General features: G+C 39.9%; 1 protein-coding gene across 1 annotated transcript in view; it reads right to left on the bottom strand.

Annotated features, from left to right (window-relative positions):
- adamtsl5 (ADAMTS like 5) overlaps positions 1-21,974 on the bottom strand; it is a 34,284-nt gene that overhangs the window by 3,426 nt on the left and 8,884 nt on the right. Inside the window, exons 2-12 of the mRNA XM_018692889.2 lie at positions 21,818-21,893; positions 15,900-16,072; positions 15,040-15,100; positions 14,260-14,365; positions 13,007-13,134; positions 9,744-9,867; positions 7,130-7,216; positions 6,424-6,587; positions 3,812-4,025; positions 637-768; positions 78-149 (exon numbers count right to left, since the gene is read on the bottom strand). Of these exons, the coding sequence (XP_018548405.1) occupies positions 78-149; positions 637-768; positions 3,812-4,025; positions 6,424-6,587; positions 7,130-7,216; positions 9,744-9,867; positions 13,007-13,134; positions 14,260-14,365; positions 15,040-15,100; positions 15,900-16,072; positions 21,818-21,893 (1,337 nt within the window). The remainder of the gene's footprint in view (positions 1-77; positions 150-636; positions 769-3,811; positions 4,026-6,423; positions 6,588-7,129; positions 7,217-9,743; positions 9,868-13,006; positions 13,135-14,259; positions 14,366-15,039; positions 15,101-15,899; positions 16,073-21,817; positions 21,894-21,974) is intronic.

Raw genomic sequence — 21,974 nt, forward strand, 5'->3', positions numbered from 1 at the left:
GAGATATTTCGATAGACATATGAAGCATTCTGTCACAAGCTATTTAAAAACAGTAAAGCTACAAGATTCAGACTCACCAAAGTCCTTCTGACAATACTGTCTCTGGCGTTCCCTTCGGCCTTTAACACGCTGACATTTTCCACAATGTCCTGAAGAATAAACAGAGACATGATGTAAAAAAAGACCTTCTAAGAATAAGTCAGCATGTTAGAGAAATATGCTTGCTTGCCTTGACCTTTGCAGGTGGAATTAATAACAGGGACAATATGATTCTGTGACAGGGCCAAAAAAAAATAGCAAAGGAAAAATGTCCACAAAAGTTGCAACAAGCATGAATGTTGGATATTGTATCTCAACTTAAACTCTTAAATATACATATTTCTTCAACTGACATGACAAATATTGACAGCTGCTAGCCACTAGCCACTAGCAGCTTTCAATCTGAATATCAGGCTACAGAAGTAGTTCTGGGAGTTTAGCATAGCATCTGGAAACAGTTATCTTAGCTCCAACAAACCTCTATGTCTTTATTCAATATATTCAAACAATAATATTCCCCACAGTATCTGAGCATCCCTTTAATGTATATCAGGGCATATTTAGCTGAGCTCAGCTTGTTGGAGGTGGTGAACATACTTCCAGGTGAGGGCTGAGGCAGGAGATTTCTGTGGTTCTCCTCCCGCTCCAGGCGGGGTAAGACGGGCTGGTGAGGGCGGTGGCGGCGGTTGTGGTGGGGTGACTGGCGAGGTGGCTTTGCAGGCCTTATGACTATTAAACAAAAATCACACACTTTTGTCAACAGTGGTTCAGTTTTTCAAAACAAACAACTTAAAATTACTTTAAAAGATAAAAAAGACTTTAGCCATAAATATAGTTAATTTAATTTAATATTTCTTTGTCTGACAATTGAGTATAAACTTTTGCATGCTATGGCAGAACTACTGATGGTCTCTAAATCTGCAATGATCGTATTTAATTCATGTGAAAATACTCAAAATGTGGTTAGAATTGTATCGTTTTCATTTCTTATAAATTAATGTAATTGGAGATTTTCTTTCATAAGATGGCAGAACGATGAGCTGAGACGCAAGAATGGTCAGTAATAGCGTACAGTGTATGTAAACACAACTTTCATGTTGTGTTCTAGCCTAAAATGTACCAGTTGGTTTGACTCTGTTTGCTGCTGTTCATTTTAATTTGGCAAATCACCAGCTGGCTGTGAGATCTGAAATTACAGAACGCCTGGATTCAGTTAATGGCCATGCACAAACATCAGTCCCAACAAGTAACTGACCACCTTCAGTCAGAAATTAACTTTAAAACACAAAAGAAACGCAAGTGCACTCCGGCTCAGTGTGTGGGGCAACAGATTGGAGAAAATAACAAATTCTTTATGTGGACATGTTGGTCTGAGAGTAATGAAACAGCAAACCTATTGCAAAATGTCCGTTGTGTGTAAAAAGCCCAATTTCATATGAAAATACCATCACAAACCAAATCCTGATTCCTCAAACATTTCTTAGTCTTTCACTCACTCTATAACCTCATATCCTGCTCAACACAAAAACCCAGTGATTGAAAGTTCACCTTGTTACCAAACAAACAATCAACACACTATTTCTGGGAACAATGGGAATTCTGTTTGGCATACATCCAACATCAGCCAGGAAATACTTCCAGAGAGGCTACTTAGATTTATTACCGTACTGGATAGATTCCGACAGAAGGCACAAGTCCTCGGGCTGTGTGCATGTTTCCATGAGAATGGGAGTATTAAAGGAGGTATGGAGAGATTCAGCACATGTGTACTGCAGGCTTATCATGAGAGATAAACCAGCTGCATTCCTCAGCAGCAGCAGCAACCAGGTCAATGTGCAGATAAACTCTTTTAAATCAAGTGTGACCTGAAGATGGACCGTTTTTAACTTATCGTCCACCACACAAGTGTTTTCACTTACTGTGCCTGATTGGACCGTGTCTGAGGACTTTGTGTGCACGTACAAATTGTCATTGATTGACATTTTCATCTTAGTTTTTTGCAATCATTCTTACTAGTATGGCTGAAAAGACCTGTGAGGGTGAGCAGGGACATTAGTATGATCAAGATCAGTATATCTGAAACACAATACTGATGGAAAAATATTGACCAATACTTCCTCCAATTAACTTAGGGTAAAAGTCCACTCATGTGCAGGCAATAAAACATGCTCTGCTTGGCTAATATTTATTTAGTTCCCCAGGAAATTAAAGACACACAAGTGACTTTGATCATTTCTATCTCAGCCTCATCCCAAATTACTGATGATAACACAGACATTTACGAATAGCTTCAAAATTAGATCTGTTAATCTGTTCAGCAGATTTATCCTAGGAAGCTTCTCCATGCTCATAATTTACACAGCATCCAAAGGACCAGTATTTCTCCCATTGCCTCTGAATATTTTTTACATAAATACAAAGTTTGAGCAGAACAGTATTTGCTACTGCAGTATGACTGCTGACATAGTGTGGACAAAAAAAAATATGGAAAACATATGGAATATGCTATGAGCTGATAGAAGTTAGTGGGCTGCTCTTATTACCTCTGCCAAGGGGCTTATGTTTTCACCCATGTCTGTCAGCAAGATAATGAAAAAAAATACTCAACTGATTTGCACTAAACTTGGTACATGGGCCGGTGCATGGGCCCCAGAAGACCTCAGTATATCTAATTAAAGGGGCATATCCTGAATTTTTTTTTTCACTTTCCTTAACATTGTGAGATTGCATTTTTAGACATATTGTATACATATACATTTTATATAAAATCACCATGGTTCCGATCGATTATGATACCATTAAAATGACCAAAAGTAGTTGCTGAGAACTTGGAACACTGTTGCTACAACAGCTGCAAAGTCTGAATGGGACCAGAAACAAGACTATCAAGACCCCCTGCGACCCTTAAGCATAAGCGGTATAGATAATGGATGGATGGAATCCCTCCATAGGAAAAGTGCATGTGGGCACAACTACGATAACTGAAGTGTATAAAAATTTAATCAACAGAGCAAACTTTAACTGTAATGAATGTTTAAATTTTGGTTAATGATTTTGTCTTTGTTTTCTATTCTAAAAAAGTTTGGCTAACATGGTTTGTTCACAACCTGTCTGATCATCTGACTGGCCGAGTTTCTTGTCCAAGTGAACATCTTTTTAGTGATGCTGATGTCAGCAGTTAAGTTGTTGAGTAACACTATTCTGATAAAAACACTACGAAAATAAGATCCACCTCGTACGAAACTGGAACGTTTCTTTAATGGATATTCATCTATTTTTGAAACTGCGAAACAAAGACTTAAGCTGTTTTCACATATGAACTCCAGATAACATCTGGAGTGTAAGGTCCTGCGGCACATAGTCGGAGAATGTCTGTGTCAGACATGTTCTCACCTACTGGAAATGTTCTGTTTGATAAGACAAGGCCTGCAGATTGAGCAACAGGAGACCAGTGCCCACCCGCTCACTGTCAATTCTCCAGACACTTACTTCTCTATTCACGTAAGAGCTCACTTGGACATCATGCAGACTTTATACTAGGAAGCTGACAAGGTTTATTGTCTGGTCCACATGATGCAGACATTTGCATTCACACATACAGCTCAGCTGGGTAATGTCTAGAAAATGTCAGGTAAAAAAAGTAGCTTCATGAAGGAATTGATTGTCTAACATAGCATGTTGATGGATGCTGCTGCATTGCATTGTGTAACTGTTTTGCTGGATGACTCTGTGCTAACTGATAAACTTAGATTCTGGGGAGAGCAGGTCTTACACCAGGGAGGTTGGGTGTTGACTCGGGGAGCCTGGGTGGTGGTGGTGGCAGTGGTAGTGGTGGTAACTGTAGTGGTGGGTTGATCCCAGGGGAGGTAGCTGGCAGTGTGGTGAGCCTGACGCAGTGGACTTCTCCTCCCATGGTAGAGGGCATACTGGTCCGGTGGCAGCCAGTACTCATACTCGATGCCTGGGTTTCTGCCTGTTGCCAGTACCTGTGCACAAGGATGGCATGGAAACATCTAGAGTGGCCTGGAAAGGTTTTTATATAATAATTAAGTGAAATCACACACTATAATAACACTTTCATGTTCATCTTAAATTATTAACCTGACATGATCAGCTGAGGACACATCACTCTGTTGGTGAACTACAAAAACACTCATGATTGTGATGCCTCTTTTGAAGAGAGCCCACAAACCCAAAAAGAGATTTTAGTCATCAAATTACCTAATACAGCTGATATCACCTTTTCATGTCAGCATTATTTTTAAACAGTTTTCTTATGAAAAGCTCTTTTTGTACACTTTGCTGATGAGAAAGAGAGAGGAGAGAGAACAGATTCATTATCTTCTTATCTTAATACATCTATGTGTTTTGGCAACCAGTGTGCCCAAATCATTTTTTACTCTTTGTAATTTTCACTCGCACTGTAGGCTGTTGTAAAGGAGAGCAGCACTGCAGCACTAGAAGGCTGAAAAGTACAAAACACAGTAGAGTACAGCAAAGGAAGGATGATGCAAATGCACACTTTTATGCAGATGATACAATGATTTACTGCACTACATCCACATCAACACAGGCCCTCTCACTGCTTCAACTGGCTTTTAACACTGTCCAACAGATACTCTGCATGACGTGAAGCTTGTCCTTAATGTTGATAAAACCAAAATTATGACTATTGCAAATTCTAAGAGGAAACTAATAGATGTGGTTGGTTGTTACAAATCAAAGCAAAACTATTGAACACATCTATTCTTAAAAATATGTTTTATCCTTTTGATCTCCATATTCAGCTACGTGTAAAAAAAAGATGAAGATGAAACTAGGTTTATATCTCTTCACAAAAAATCTTTTCCTGCATTCTTTGGTTCCAATAAATCTTGGGAGCTCTAAGATTTTTTTTTTTTACAAATAATAATGCTCTAACACATCATTGTTTCATTGTTCTGGGTGGTCCTAACCTACTGTAGAATAAAGCACTGGATCATATTTATTTATAAAGGCATTCTTGGGTTGTAACCACTTATTCATGTATGTTCATAAAACAAAATAATTATGCTTTTTGATCCCAGGACCCATATTTATTAACAGTTCCCAGAGTCTGTACTGAATTTGGTAAAAGAGCTTTTATGTGTGCTCCAACCTCTGCTTGGAACCGCCTGCAACTTGATTTAAAACTGCAAAATTTGGTTCTTCTTCAGGAATTCAAATTACAGCAGCATAATTTTCCCTGTCTGGCCTATTTTTTATGGGTGTTTTAGAATCTGAAGCGCTACATTAGCATTAGTGGTTTTAATTAACTTTTTCTGTTTTAGAATTGTATCTCGCTAGTTACAGGTTTATTTTAAGGAATCACATGTTATATGTGATGTTTAATAAGACTGTATGAAATGGTACATCATTGTCACATTTGCTCACTGCAGTTTTTATTCATGCTGATATTGTGGTGTATTCTTGAGACATATGTCTATGTTTATATTGTACTAATTATTCTTGTTTGGGGCTGGCCTATCTTGGCCAGGGGATTTTTGATCTCCAGTCCTTAGGATTTGCTTGGGATATCTCCATTTTATTGTATATAACAGATCTTGTGGTGTGTGGTGTGAATTGTTTTCTCTGTGCTATATTGAGTTTTTTTGGGACAACTGGTCCTGGTGTCCATTGACTATAACTTGTCCTAGTAACCTTGTAATCCAAAGGTTTAGGGTAAGGCTTACAGGGCTAACTAGACTAAGTGACTACAACAAGGCATGGCAACTAAATTAATGACACAGTGTTGGTGCTTGATGTCCCAACATTTGTCCTTACCATACATAAGAACTAGGAATCACAAGAGAACTAGGACAAATTATAGCCAATAAACCTGAGTAACAGTCCACCAGAGGGAAGTCATGATTATTGTTGTATTCATACTCACTGTGTGGAAGTTGTCAGATGAAACAAGCAATACACATCACTCACAGAACTTACAACAACAGACTCATGTTCTTACAATATCTCAGAGGGAAGCGATGGTTAGCAGCTGCCTGGTAGCTGACCTAGGTCTGTTTGGGAAATACTTGCACAGGGCCCAAATGGAAGCAATTAGTTATTTATTCTTATGAAATGCTCAGTAACTAGAAGAATTACTTCAATTTCTCCAGCGTGTTGCACAACATAGGGATGTAGAATGTGTTTATCTTTCACTGGTTTTGGTGCCTGTCTATCTCAATGGTATCATACTGGTTGATTGTGATAAATCAGACTTATCAGTATGGTGCTAAATTGAGTTAGCCTTGTTATAATATAAAAAGCAGGTATTTTGCAATTTTACAATGGCTTTGCAAATAAGTCAAAATTAAAAACAAGCTGTTAAATGTGTCCTGTTCTAGTATCTTCAGGGACTCTCACCATCAGATGGAGGTCTTCCTGGGTGGGTCCTGGCACCTCAAAGCTCTCCCAGGTGTCAGCCGAACGCCGGTACAGCAGCTTGGTTCCAGCAACGTTGTACTCACCCGGAATACTTATCTTCCAGTTACCATTGATTACAAACTGGGAGCGACCGTTCTGGAGGGCTGGGCAAGGGAGGAAAGAATAGTTTGGTGTTAATCAGCGCTGAAATGAGTCAAATGTTTCTTATGACCAAATGCCAAAAAATCGCTCTCCCTATCAGAGGGTCAAGTTGAGGTAAAGGCAGGCTGTCAGGAGCAGAAATGTGTGGGCTGGCTATATATGGCAACTGTCTCCCCTCAGTGCAGGGAGAGGGATTTTTCCATGACATGAGATGGAATTAAGTACCTTCACCTGCCTTGCCCCAGTGGTCAGATAAAAGCTTTATGAGTGTCCCTTTCAAGACCACAGTGTGTGCCATTTTGAAACCTGTTTTATTTTGGTCTCATAAACAAGGATGAGAATAGATGCCCTTGGTTATTATGTTGCCTGGAAAACACATAGCAGGTCCACACACGAGATGGGACTGCTGAGTCTGTCCTGTCTCTAGGGAGAAGAAGTAATAGAAAGTCTAGGAATTAATTTAAAGTGTCTGTTTTATTCTGGTTTCTCAGTATAAAGTTGAAATTGGTAGCAGCATGTGTGTGTGAGACAGGCTGAATCTTACCAAGATAATTCCTGCTGTTATCGGTGACTCGGATGTGAGTGGCTCCAGCTGGTATCATAGCCACTTCGTTGTATCCAAAAGGTCCGCCTGACCAACAGAGACAGAAAGTGTCAGTTTTTTACGACAAGGGATGTGAGTGCTGCTCTGAAAGCAAATTTATAACAATGTAAAATGACGCCATTAAAAGAAAAGCCTCAGATGCCTTTTAAAGTCAAGTCACTGAATGTAAATGAAGATGGACATTAAAAGTTAGTCACACACTAATCCCTAAAGACTGACTGTTGAACTGCAGTGATACTGGGTTCAACCTGCAGGTCGACTGGATGTACACCAGTGTTTAGTTTACAGTTTTCACAAATTCATATCATAGATGATTATTATCACCACTGAAGAAATACTTTACTTTTACTTTCACTACAGGTATTTAACCATAAATGGAGGAATCTCTGTGTGTCTGTCCTTCGATTTTCCAGACAAGTGCTCCATCCAATCGACTTCAGTCTTGGAAGGTGCAGAGGATCCAAGGAAGTGCAATGTTGACCGTGAAGTTTTTTGGATGAACGGTGTCAACCCTAGCCGTAACAACCAAGACCAACTGACCACATACACTATAGCTTGGAGTCAGTAACCAATGAATAAACTGGATTAGTAATTAGATAGTAATGTTCTTTTGATGAGATCTTGCCAAACCCTGGCAGGTTATAGCTTGTATCATATCATTATAAAACAAACAGAATCGGTGATGCCAGTAATGACTAACTATGATAAATGGTTTACAGGATTGGTTTACAAGCACAAAAAGAGACAATTTATGAATGAGCTGAACACTCATTATGCCATTCATTAGAGTGATATTTCACTTCTGAGCCAAAACACAACTGAGGCAGGGACAGCTCTATGGTTCCCCTGCTGTTCTGGAGTGAAAAGCAGCTGCAGGATGAACTCCATTTATCATGGCCTCTGAAGAGCGCGTAACATGGGTTGCTCCTGCTTACCCCTTTCAGAGAGAAACTATGCACATGGTTCATCTGTTGGGCTTCAGCTATATGAAGATGTGGTATTGTGACTGAAGAGAAGTCAGGGTCACGGACCAACAGTGATGAGCTCAAGACCATCAGCATCTGACCTTGTGAGGAGTGATTTTGTGCCGCCGTCCTCCATCAGTTTATCTCTCTGTGGGGAAACACAGCTGCAGGAGGAGGGAAAACCTCCCAAGGCCAAACAAGGCGGCCATTATCAGCCTGTTTTCCTCTTGCTCAGTTTGAACCATTATGGCTGGTGCTCCATCTGTCAACCCCACACGGCCCCATTCAAAGCTATGTGAGCATGCCGAGTCACACACCAGAGGTGTTGGGTACTTTGTGTTCACATGTGTATGTGTGTGTGTCCATTATGTGGTAAATTTTACAGTTCAGTTCAATACCCAGTAGAGGCCAGCAGGATCTAAATTCAATTATGTCTTGATCACATTTTATCCAATTTTCTTTCCCTTCAGCAACGTATATCTTTGCCAACATTGTTCCATCACAGTCACAACGTGAATGATTATTTAATATGTAAACTATTGGAAAGCCAAAGAACCTATGCAGGTTTTAGGATAATAGACTATTGTTTTCCAGTGTTTAACACATAATGTGAATGTTGAGGTTTCTGCAAAGACCCTCTCCTCACCTGTCCTAATTTAGCTTCAGTTTCAGTCTCTAGACACACGTCATAATACCGCCACTTTGTGGGGCCTTACATAAAAGGAATGGAAAATGGAAAATGAGGAATACATGTGACATCCCTGCCATATCTCACTTGTTGCTGTGGCTGTTCCAACAACACTCAAAAGATTAATTGTTAGCAAACACTGCGTAAAACCTTCAACTTGCTCATCTTTGTTGAGACTTTGTGTTTGTGAAACTCTTTGCTGTTATTTGTATCTGTAATCCTGGAGGAGAGGATTATTATTGTTGTCCCTCTCCTCCACAGACATTTGTGCACAGCAGGCAAAGACTAAACTTTCTGGCCACTGTCAGTTTTTCAGCAAATCACAACAGATCTTACAAGCAAATGTGGTGCTTTGCATAAAGTTGTGTGTGTGTGTATATATATATATATATATATATATATATATATATATATATATACAACTTTATGCAAAGAACACACACACATATGGGCAAACCCTGGGTTAATGTCTCAATTGCAGGTACAGATGGAGGTAGAAAATGTTTTGGTGGCATCGAGCCAGAGTGTCATTTGGAGCCTTGACTTTGGCCTGAGGGACTCTGTGTTCTTCCTCCTCCTTCCTGAATTTTAACAACTGTAATTTTACAGAACTCGTTGTTAGCTGAATTTCTTCCTGGAAGGCAGCCAAACACTTTTGTTTGGCAAAACTGTTACCATGGTTAATGTTCACTTTATCAAAGAACAATAACCTCTTGACTAATCCCAAATGACTAATAACGATGGGGAGGGAAAACAGAAAGAGCACCTGGAATTATCCTCGGATCGTGTTGGTCTGAAACTGCTGCAATTGAGTCCTCATGGAGATAATACAATGATTATGTGTGTGTGTGTGTGTGTGTGTGTGTGTGTGTGTGTGTGTGTGTGTGTGTGTGTATCCTACCTGCCTCCAGACCGTTGCTCTGGTACACGCTCTTGTGGTGCAGACAGGTGGTGTTTTGTCCTCCACACACCATGCAGGCATCCTCCTGCTGCTTTGAACCCAAGATAGAGTCACAGCCAGGTTTCTGTATGACAAACACACAACTGTTAGGGGACTACAGTTTGATCTGGTTGAACATGTCTCCTGAAACTTGTGTGTGACAGTGTGTTGAGAAGCAGCATCCCCGCTTCGCCTCGCACATTTTCTGATGAGAGCCCTGGCAACTTCTAACCTTTCCCTCTGGCTTGTCTTTGCCGTAGAGTCGCCGTAACCTTCTGCCATGACTCAACTAAGTCCACTCTCTCTCTTTCCTTTATTTGCCTCTCCCTGTCAATTTCTCCTTCTTCCAAACATTTACTTTGGAATAAACTCAGCAGCTCAGGGCCTCAAGAAGGGAGGACGAGTCGTGGAGTTGTCTCTGTAAATGTTAAAACACCAAAGTAAAGAGCACGGAGGATGGAGTCGGATGGTTTATGATGTGTGGAGAATCTTGTTGCTAGATAGATTACAGTGGCTGCTTTCTTCTCCGGCCACCATCTCCTGCTCTGTAGAGCAAGCCAATCAAGTGGGAGGTTCCCAGGCAGGAGAGCAACAATCTAGGGACCCTATAATCATCCCTCTAAGCCCTTTAAAAATACAAAAACACCATCTCTGTGTGCACAACAGGAAATGAATCCTTGGTGACAAGGTAGCAGAGGGCACATGGGCCCCAACAAGAGGAGTGCCCACAGTTCTGCAAAACACTAGAAAACACACAAGTGTGCAAAGCAAGTCATCTGTGTTAATACGAGTTTGAGAGTTAAGAGTAGAGTGAGAGTAGATAAATTTGGTGTTGCTGATTCTTTGAGTCTGTAACACTCGGCTTAACTGATGAGTTTCAGTTTGCTCTGAGCAGCTGCTGGACAGTACTGACAGCAATTAGTTTAATGCATCAAGCTTTAATCCAGACTGAAACATCTCAACAACAACTGGACCATCATGAAATTTGGTGCAGACATCCATGGGCCCCAGAGGAGGAATTCTAATAACTTTAGTGGTCCCCTGACTTTTTCTGTGGCGCCACTGTGAGTTTGACTTCTTTGGTTCTGAGTCAAATATTTTCACAACAACTGGATGAATAGTAGTAAAGTTAAAAAAAAGAAGAAGCAGATATTCAAGATTTCCAGAGAATAAACTGTAATAACTTTGATGATCCTCTAACTTGTCATCTAGCACCACAAGCAGGTTAATATTTTAATTTGTCCAGTGCTTTTGTTGGAAAACTAATGACACTCACTTCATCCTCAGCAATTCAGTGCATTGTCACTGTGAGCATATTAGCATTTTCATCCACCTGAAATCACAGCTGTACCAGAGCTGCCAGCATGGCTGCAGTCTACTCCATTTCTTATCAATTTCAGTTAACTAAACAAAACCAAAACCATCTTTGGGTCTGCCATCAACCTGCCTCAACACTGCCAACTTGTGATGGATATTTTTCACTATTTTCTCACAATTATATTGATTGTGAGAAAACACAATTAGATAATTAGATAATTGCCTTAACTGAATAAACATTTGGCAACTACAAAAAACAAAACTATTAACACTGCAGAATTAGCTGTGAAAGCATCTACATACTCTGCACACACATACACATCACATGTGCACAGACACACACATGTGTTGCGTCCAAACCAACCATGTGTTCTCCAGTCTGATCTCAATCTGTGACCTGCAGCCCTCCACACCAGCTGCAGCCTGCATCTGTTTCCTGTTTCAGGCCCTGTGCAGCTCTGACCTCAGCCAGCCCAAGTACACAGCCAGTAAGTCCAGTTATTTACATCGCATGCTACACGTCAGCTTGCACACGCACACACACACACACACACACATATATATATACATGTGTAAACACAGACATGCATTAATCATTTGTCAGCTGTGGTAAAAATAACTTACTATGACTGTGAGTGTGCCTTCATAAAGCAGATGTGTCTACTTAGTATTATGTGTGAATGCCATTACTCTGCCTCTGCTGCAGGACCTGGGGTACAGAAATTCATTTCCAACCATCCCCAGGGTGAGAGAGTTGAGGAGGGGACAGGCTGGATATGGGAGCGGGACTCTGGACTGTGTGCTGAGTAGAGCTGTAATGCTAACCGAAAGCTGCAGTCCACACTGATGAGTGCACTCTGGCCCTAACGCACAGCATGGAGTTCACATCTCCTGAGAGCTCCAGTCAGAGTGGTCAACATCATTTATACCACAACAGAGTGGGAATGAAGAGAGGAGAGAGAGGGAGAGAGAATAACTTCAGCGCAGTCCAGCCTTGTTTTGAAATGTACATCAGGCCAACAGAGTTTTCTCCATATATAATGGATAATGTCAAGTGATTAACCACTCTGATGCTGTGCAAAGCTTTTTAGCTTTTCTATCAGGGCACTTTTACTGTCTGGTTTGGTCTCAAGCATCTTTCCATTTTCAGCAGCAGCAGGTAGGCAAACAGTTAGAGACTAGCTGGTGGAGAAAGCTCAACAATTAGCAGCTGAAGAGCAAGATGTTTTGGTGGAGACCAAACTCAGAGCTAAAAAGAGAGTGAATACTAGACTTCAATTCATTAATTAGACAAAACACATCTCTGAGTCAGGTAGATCTGTAAATATGTAATTGTTTGCTGACACATAAGACCTAATAACTTATTGTATGCAATATATATGTCAGGACTGTGTGTTGTGGAATTCTTGTCCTCTAGTGACAGGAAATAAATTAATGCAGCTTCAACTAAAAAGTTATTTTAAAATAAAAATGACTGAATATTGTGATGGAAATCTATGAGCTTGTCAGGTCATGATCAAATGATGTTTTAAACTTCACTGAAGCTTAATCTAGGACAAGAGATAACACTACAAGCCGACACTGTATAATGGAGTCCAGTTCTGAAGGAATGCTTCCTGGCAGGCATTTAACCCTATAAATGTCATACTGACCATATATCTAAATATAGATACTCCTTATGGAACCACATCACTTCCATACATTCGTGAAGATCCTATCCTATCCCTGCTATCACATTTGAAGGGGTCCATACAACAACCTTGGTTGCTATCTTGAGGTGAACTACTGTAAAAGACACGTGAGTGTGACATGTACAGATTCACTGACTAAATGAAAGAAAAGAGACTTAATGATAGAAAATGAAGACAGAACACTAACACACATATACATATATTGTTTCCACTCACCAGGCAGTGTCCGTTGACACACACCGCTCCAGGCTCCTTGTTGCAGGCTGTGCCATCGAGCACACGGCCAAAGTTGTAGTAGAAGTTGTGACCCAGGGCGAGGCAGCTCAGTTCACAGGGGTTAGAGCCTGGCAGGGAAGATCTCCAGTCAGTGGCTCATTAGTTTATTATGGGAAAATAGGCGAGGCAAAGGGACAGAGAGGGAGGTGACTGAGAAAGAGATACAGGCAGTAAGTGAACAGGAAGAACTGGGAGAGAGCGGAGCAGGAGAGGAGGCACAAAGCTGGCAGATGTAACAGGGAAAACTCATAACACAGGTGGGATTAAACACCCAGCAGGCTTTGTAGTGGACATGGGAGTCATGGCAGCATGGAAAATTTACCACATGACTGCCACCAACACAGTAACTGAGGGGCAAGCAGAAAAAAACACTCTCTCTACCCCAGCTAGCATTTTCAGATCTGTTAGCCAGAGGTGGGGAAACAATTTCAGTTATGTGATTCATATTTGAGTTGGGGTGTAGTTACTTAATACTTGATTTTAATTTGAATACTTTTTTAAAGGAATTGTGGGGATAGGGAAATGTAACATGAGAGGATAGTGAGCTGTCGATTTGTCAGCTTGTATAGATTTTGTTATACTGTCTCTATACAGGTATCTAAAACCAGCTGAATATTTTACATTTCAGTTGTTTCTTAATTGAGTTTCCAGAAAATTAACTTTTCCGCTATCATAATATGAAATGATATATGCTGTGATTGAAGATCTATTGAGCTTTTAGTTAAAAAGTCAAAAACAAATGATGAAATGAATGAGCTGATATTCCCAGTGGCGGAAGATGTATTCAGATTCTTTACTTAAATAAAAGTACCAAATACAGCCATGTAAAAAGTAAAGTAAAAAATGGGGTGGAAGTATACAGTAACACTAAAATGAAATACAAGTATCTGAAAATAAGTACAGTACATGAGTAAATGTACTTAGTTACTTTCCACCACTAGATATTCCACAGAAAAGGTCTAGATATTTTATTTAATTCTACTGGTTCTGGATTGTGGCCTGTGATGATGGGACTTGATTTGAATCTCACATCTTTGTCAGCTCAAGACTTATTAGGATTAACATTTATCCAACCACATTTATCTGTATCCACTGCCAGTAAATTTTGCAAAGTGTCTTCAGAGAAATCATCTATACCACTGTTGTGACAATCAACAAATCTTCAGCAGCGAGAGGTGATTTGTCTCACAGACCTCCATGAAAGGTGGTCCATCTGAAGGTGTTTCCAGCCACTAACGGTCTGTCATTGAAGGCAGCACACTGCATCTCCCTGAAATCCTCAGAGCCGGGAGGACACTCCTGCACACACAGACACACACAAAGAGACACAAACTGTGAGGATGTAATATTGGATTGTGAGGACATTGTATTCATTCACAGGAACTTCATAGCTAACCCCCCAACCTTACCCCTGTCATGATTCTAATTTCAACCCTGAAACCAAGTCTTGATCCTAAAATAAATCTGTAGCAGTGTAAACAGGTGTTTCCAACACAAAACTTCATGTTCCCGCTGCAGAGAGAGAGGTCTGAGATTTTTGTCAACACACCAGACAAACGGTCACATGCACACACATTCAAGCATGCTTAAACGTGCTGCAACCCATCTGTGTGTTTTTGCTTCTATCAATATGGGCCATAGAGACTGGTTGTCCAACACACACACACACACACACACCCCCACCCATATACAACACAACACGTCTGACACACAGCTGCTGACCACGCAGCACGTTTCCGACACAATAGCAGGTCTGATACCTGACTGCAGCACGACTGTGAAGTTCAGTGCAGTGAAGACGTGGGTTAATATGTCAGTGAAATTCCGTATCACACCCTGAAAATCCTCAGCTACACCAGCACTGAGCACACCTACATGACTAACTGTTAGAGCAAACATCAGCCATTGTTCTAAAAGGTTTGCATTGAAAGTCCATTTTTTATACAGTGTGAAAAGCTTTATACTGAACTGACCTTGGTGTTGCAGATCTTGTATTGTCTGGGGTCTCCTGCACATGGTCCACCCACTGGGTTCCTAGGACACAGAACAAAGATTTATAGGAACAAGTATGGCAAAATGAAGGAGAAGACGTTTCCCTTTTCAGTCAGAAACTGTGTAGCAAGTGTGCGGGCTGCTGTAGTGTCTGGTTGAACAAAAATGTCTTGCTTCAATGCACATATGCTGTAGTTTTGGCACACATTAAAATAAGAGTTTATTTAGGTCTCATTTTCTTTAATAAAATAGGAATTCATCAATATTAATACATGAAGATAAAAAATCCATATGAAAAGTATTTTGTGGTGAAAATCAATAATCAGTTATTACATTTATTTCAAATTTCAAATCCATTTTATTGGCAAATTATGGAGGGAATGTAATACCAAAACATCCGAATGTGTCTCCAATATATCTACTATAGAAACTGGCTAAAAAAAAGTCTTATACTTTACTTTGTGTATTACTTAAAATGCATTTCAGGTTCCTCTGAGAATACCATTTAGAAACAGACAACATGTTGAGGATTTCAGTCGCACTTGACACACTGACAATGGATCAATGGTTTGTAATTGCTGTAGAAATCTAATCCTCTTAATGGAAAAACAAACATCTTGAGATTATGACTCACAACTAGAAGAAAAATGGGAAAAAGGAAAATAATGGAATTGGATTAGGGCCTGCAAATAAATCAATGAGACTAAATTAATGATGGGAACAATATAAATTAATTCTCCAAACATTGTTTTGTTTTGTTTGTTTTGATATAAAATATATTTTCCACTCCTTCACGTATAGACTGAGCTATGTTACCCTGCTAGACGTGGCTGTTATTTACCTGGTGATGCAGGTGCGCATCCGCACTGAGGCTCCGCCCCCACAGCTGCGGGAGCAGACGGACCAGCCGCTCCATGTCGCCCACTCATTCCTGAAGTGCAGCTGCCGCCGGGCACGTGCTGGACGCCCCAGTGAGGCCTCAATGGAAGGACCCCACGTAGAGACCCAGGAGGACTGAAGCAGAGAGAGAGAGAGAGAGAGAGAGAGAGAGAGAGAGAGAGAGAGAGAGAGAGAGAGAGAGAGAGAGAGAGAGAGAGAGAGAGAGAGAGAGAGAGAGAGACATGACCACTTTAATTCTCAGATACAACTTCTTCCACCACTGCGAATCACACAATAACAAAAAGACCAAACTCCTGAATTCTGCTTGGTAAAATTACTGTTTTTGTCAGTTAAACTGGAAAGATGGCGGCATGCGATTGTGCAGCGGCTCTTCACTCCATAGTCTGGTGTTTACTTGTGTCTATGTTGTGTTTGTTTGTCGAGTTTTGTTCCTATCAGTCATTTAAACTAAAAAAACATAGAGACAACAATAAGGCCCAGGTTTAAAAATCCCAGAGTTATCATTTCAGAGAAATGTTGGACATCAGAGGAATTCATTCACTCATTTAAAGAAAACAAATGAAAAAACTGGCCACAACTACTTTATATGTAAAACTGACAAAATGTAAAATCTTTGGATTTAGAGCTCAATACAATGTTTGGAGTTTCCATTTTTCTCTTGTTTTTCTATTTCTATTTCTACTTACATGGTTTTTCTTGGACAAACTGGCACTCTGGAGTTGTGCGCAGTTGGGTCCTTGTCAGCCAAGAGAGCAAACACTAACAGAGACAACATGGCTCTCTGCTCTCTGCTGTTATCACTCTGCAGCATCACTCTGCGGTGTTGTCCTGCACTTTCAAAGCTGTCAGGTGGCAACTGGCAACTGTCAGCAACTCACAATGCTTGCATATGAATGTGTGTGTGTGTGTGTGTGTGTGTGTGTGTGTGTGTGTGTGAAGGAACACAGAGACCACAGTGTTGGCAGGATGACGGGATATCATTTGTGAAAGGGAAAAAGTTTGTTGGGGGGGAGTTATGTGTGACGCCTAACAAAACCCACATTATTTATAGTCATGCATCCAACAGTCAGATAAGTCTATTCAAAGAGAAGGTGGTATCCAAAAAAAAAAAAAAAAACCTTGTGAGCCTGGTGGATCAGGACCATCAGAGCTAAACAATAAAAGTGATTAGAGAAATCTCAATGGCGCTCTGCAAACACATTCCAGAGTTTTTGCCCTGGAGGAGGACTGAAACTGGCAGCGTTCCCACCGGTTTCTCATACAGGAGCTGGCTCACACACTCTTTTAACTCTTTGCACACACATTCAACAATCTTTACGAGACTTTATATCAGGAGGGGCTGGAGTCAAAGTCATTTGGAGTATCTTATTGTGCAAGACAAGAATTAATGCTCAGGCCAGATGTGGGAAAGAACATGTATAAAACAGGCGTTAATGTGTAAACTTGTCCTCCCTCCCTGACACTTTCCTCATTAATATGCAGATTTATGCAACAGGATTCTCCACTGTGTAATCAGATCATCTACTGTAAAGCAGGAGTGTGGTCTGAGAGGGATGTTTCTGTCATGTTGTGTTCTTGATTTATTGCATCAACAATAAAAGACTAGAGCTCAAACTAACTATAAGTTATGGAAGGTTTTTTGGCATCAGTATAATTAGGTGTCTTATCAGCACTATTAAACATTTAAAATTGCATTTTTAAAATTTATGGCTCCTCAACAAAAATCTTATCACTCATTCTTTGGTCCAGATCCTGACTTTTTACAAAATTTCACTCAGATGTGTTCACATTTTTTAGATTTCATGTTAACAAACAGACCAGGAAACAAATGATAAAATAGAATTTGTACTGAAGGACAAGATGAACAATGCATTGATCTGTGTATCATGAGGAAGTGTGATCATCAATGACTGAATGTCTGGTAGACTGGACTGAGTTAAGAGTAACTTTCAAGATAATGGGGTAATTATCTTGAAAGTTAAATATTAAAAGAATTGATTTGATTATTTTTCTGATAAACTGATTATTCACTAAGTCTGTAAAATGACACAAAAAGTAGTGAAAAATTCCTCATTTTCCCAAAGCCCATGGTGATGGTGGTAGAGACTTTTTTTTTTTTTTTTTTTTTTTTTTTTTTTTAAATCAGACCAACAATCTAAAACCCAAAGATATACAATTTATAGTCAAACAAAACAGAGAAGAGCAACAAAACTTTTAATTTGAAAAGCTAGAACTAGAAGATTTTGGCACTCTGTCTTGATAAATTACTCAAGCATGTAATCAACCATCAAACTGCTCTGTCGGTTCACTAATCAATCGACTAATTGTTTCAGCACTGGAACAGACAAATGAAACTAAACTTAACTACCATAACTGATAAAGATATATGTATATGAGGGAGAGGGCAGCACCTGCCCTGATTGAGTGTGACAGGATGACACACCAGTCAGTCAAATAATCTGATGAGAAACATACTTTTCAGCCCTCATATCTTAACAGAAAAAATTATTTTAAAACTGCCACAAACATACACATGATAGGAACTAAATAAAAATAAAGTCTTTAACGCTGCATCAGTTGTCACTGTATTTCATATTAAAGAGAGTTAGAGTTTTCTTGAAGAGTAGCAGAGATCAGTCCTTATTATATACATGGATTGGATTAATTATTAACCATTTAACCATAACTGACTAAATTAATAAATAGAAAAAGTTACAAGCTGGGGAGGGGGCAACAAACAAAGCCTAAAATTTGAACTGCAAAACATTGTTGGGTTAAAACATCAGAGAGGAAAACATACAGTTGTTTAAACCCTGTCACCATACATCTTCTCCAGTATGTTTCAGCTGTAGCTGGTGGTGGTTTTAAGGGATGGGGTGTGGACGGTTTCACATGTATGGAGGCCTTCACAAGGAAGAAGAATTTGTGGAATCAAAAAGACAGTATCTCTGTTTTCACTGATTTTCTTTTCTGTTATTCTTCTTTAATAATAGCTTTCTTTATCTATATGGAAAGCCATTATACTTCTTATATTTTAACTGTTAACGTCAGACTGATGAAGTGGACATTTCTCTGGTTAAAGCAAGTGGGGAAAAAAACAGACCGACTGAGGCTTTCTGACTTTGTGCCTCAAGCAGTAAAAATGGTGCATGCGCGCACACACACACACACACACACACACACACACACACACTCAGCTGAGAGCGACCTGTGCTACAACTCTCCATCATTTTCCATGGCAGGGTCACTTGAGGTTGCCCTCATTAGTGTTACCACCGGTCAAATTAGCGTTGATAACAGTTGGAGATGGGTGGGCTGGCATTCTAGATTAATGAAAGTGACCTTTGACCTTTACAATTTACCCCCCCCCCCCCCCCGAAACGAACCGAAGCGAACAGCAAACAGTGACTGAGAGAAACAGAAGGACCCTAAAGTGAAGGTAAAGAGTCAGACAGACTCTGAGATCCAACATGTAGATGAACAGAGCCGAAAGTTGTCTGACTTCCCATCATGCCTCTTGTCTGTCAGCAGACCAGCTCTCCCAGTCTACAGAGACAATCTGGAGCTGACAGACATGGCTGGAAATCTTCTCCACCATGAAGGCAATAAGAAGACAACTGGCGATGACAGATCCACATCTACATGCACAATCATAATAATTACCCCATTATCTTGAAAGTTACTCTTAACTCAGTCCAGTCTACCAGACATTCAGTCATTGATGATCACACTTCCACATGATACACAGATCAATGCATTGTTCATCTTGTCCTTCAGTACAAGTCCTATTTTATCATTTGTTTCCTGGTCTGTTTGTTAACATGAAATCTAAAAAATGTGAACACATCTGAGTGAAATTTTGTAAAAAGTCAGGATCTGGACCAAAGAATGAGTGATAAGATTTTTGTTGAGGATCCATAAATTTTAAAAATGCAACCTAACCATTTTAAATGTTTAATAGTGCTGATAAGACACCTAATTATACTGATGCCAAAAAACCTTCCATAACTTATAGTGAAGAATGTAAACCACTACAAGTAGTAGTTGTAGTGCTAGTGCTTTATTCCTTATTAAAAATGTTGTTTGGGGGGAGTTATACAATAGAAGATAATAATATATATATTAGATAATTTAGATAGATTAGATTTAGATTAGATAATAATATTACTATACTGAATTACAATTCTCTGGCTAAAAGAAAAAATACACCTGTAGTTTGACATGGTTACACCCAGCTCTTACTCTAGTTTTCTCCTTTTCTTTATCCACTTTGTTTGTCCTGTTCTCATCTTTAACTGACCAAACAAAAATCTTGCCAGTGCAGCTGTGATGATGACCGAATGCAGAAAATCTCCCAGTAATCTGCATCATCTAAAACAGTTTTTCAAAAGGACTATTGTATCAAAGTGACAAAGTGATTTTGTTTTCATTAGTGTCATTATTTTTGTTTAAATAATTCTGATTTACTGTTTTTCCTAGAAACAGAAAATGAAAGTGTGTTGACCCTTCACTATATTTCTGTGTTTGATGTGACAGAGAGGGCTGGGTGGGGGTATTGCCTATCTCTGTCTATGTCTGGTTATTCCAGCTGGGCCTGGGGGAAGGTTGGGGGTGTCTGCCTGACAACAAGACAAACAGTGATGAAAGATGGACGCTGTGGTCAGAAAATGTAGTGCAGTAGCAATCAGAGCATGGAGAGACCAAGAGGATGCCAGCTCATAAGAATGACTATTTCCAAGACAAAATACCATCAAAAGACAAACACGCTGCCCCTGGAAAAACAATCCAATCAGCACGCTCGCAGACCTCAGCGACCAGCAGACCCTCTCACATCTGATGCTGGTCAAAGGGCTGTGATTGGTTTATTATCTAAATGAGCTGGATTTTCCTATGTGGAAGCTGAGACCAGGGTTTTCTTTCCAAATTAGCTTAATCACAACATTTAACTCTGTCAGATGTAAGAAAAAGAAGAGGTAAAGGCACAAAAAAGTGGGGAGGCTGCAGGAAATGGCCTTGGGCCCTGGCAGGTTAAGACTATAAGGCCCTGTGTGTAAATGCAGCCTGGTGCTACTTGTTGAAACACTGTCATTCAGCTATTAGCTTTGTATATTTGCACAACACAACACAAAGACTGAAATTATGGCTGCTGACTGACTTGCAGTGAACTCCTCAAAAATCTATAAAAGTGCACTTAAAGGAGCTCTGTTATAATAATTCAAGGGTATTTAACAAGGATATTGAGTAAACCAGAATTAAACAAATATTTTCATATTAACAATGAATCAAATGGTAATATGCAATATGAGAGAAAAGGCATCCAACTCTGCAGCTCTATGGAGCTTTGAAGCCTCTTTTAGCCCATTGTTTTGGTTTTATGGCACATTTCCTCTTTGGTTCAGTCTCTACCATCACAGCTTTTTGTCTGCTGTATGTGAACATAGGCAGTGCATTAGCCATAACAATGTTAATGTGTTGATAGTACTGTATGTTGTCTGTCAGATTTTCATGGAGTTCTCCAGTGGCTTGATGGCTAAAAAATTGACTAACACAGCAAACACTACTTTGATTATTGATTGATAAAATTCAAAATCAGAAAACTGAAAAAATATATACTTTAATTTAATGGAGTTTTGTTCAGAGAAAACAAGTTTAGTCAATAATGAAAATAACTGTTGCTGCAGGCAATGTTTGGTTCACTTAAGTTATTTTTGGCTGATTAAAAAGTTCTCACTGCAGAGAGTTACGTCATTTAAAAGGACCTGTGTTTGACAGTCCAGGGTATATAGTAAAAGGTTTTGAAACTGAGTTTCTATGGAGGCCAAGCAGTGACTTGTGTCGATATCGGCTGGTTGGACTTACACTCTGCAGGGAAGAAAGGCAGACGGGAGCGACCAGAAGCAGGACAAAGGTCAGGGCCTGGCACAGAGTCAGCTTCCTGGGGACACGGAGAGAAACAACCACCGTGAGTCAGTTGGTGACATCACCCTCATCGTTTTTCACATTACATACACATGAA

This window comes from Lates calcarifer, linkage group LG2 (assembly GCF_001640805.2).
Source record: "Lates calcarifer isolate ASB-BC8 linkage group LG2, TLL_Latcal_v3, whole genome shotgun sequence".
NCBI classification, from domain to species: Eukaryota; Metazoa; Chordata; class Actinopteri; family Centropomidae; genus Lates; species Lates calcarifer.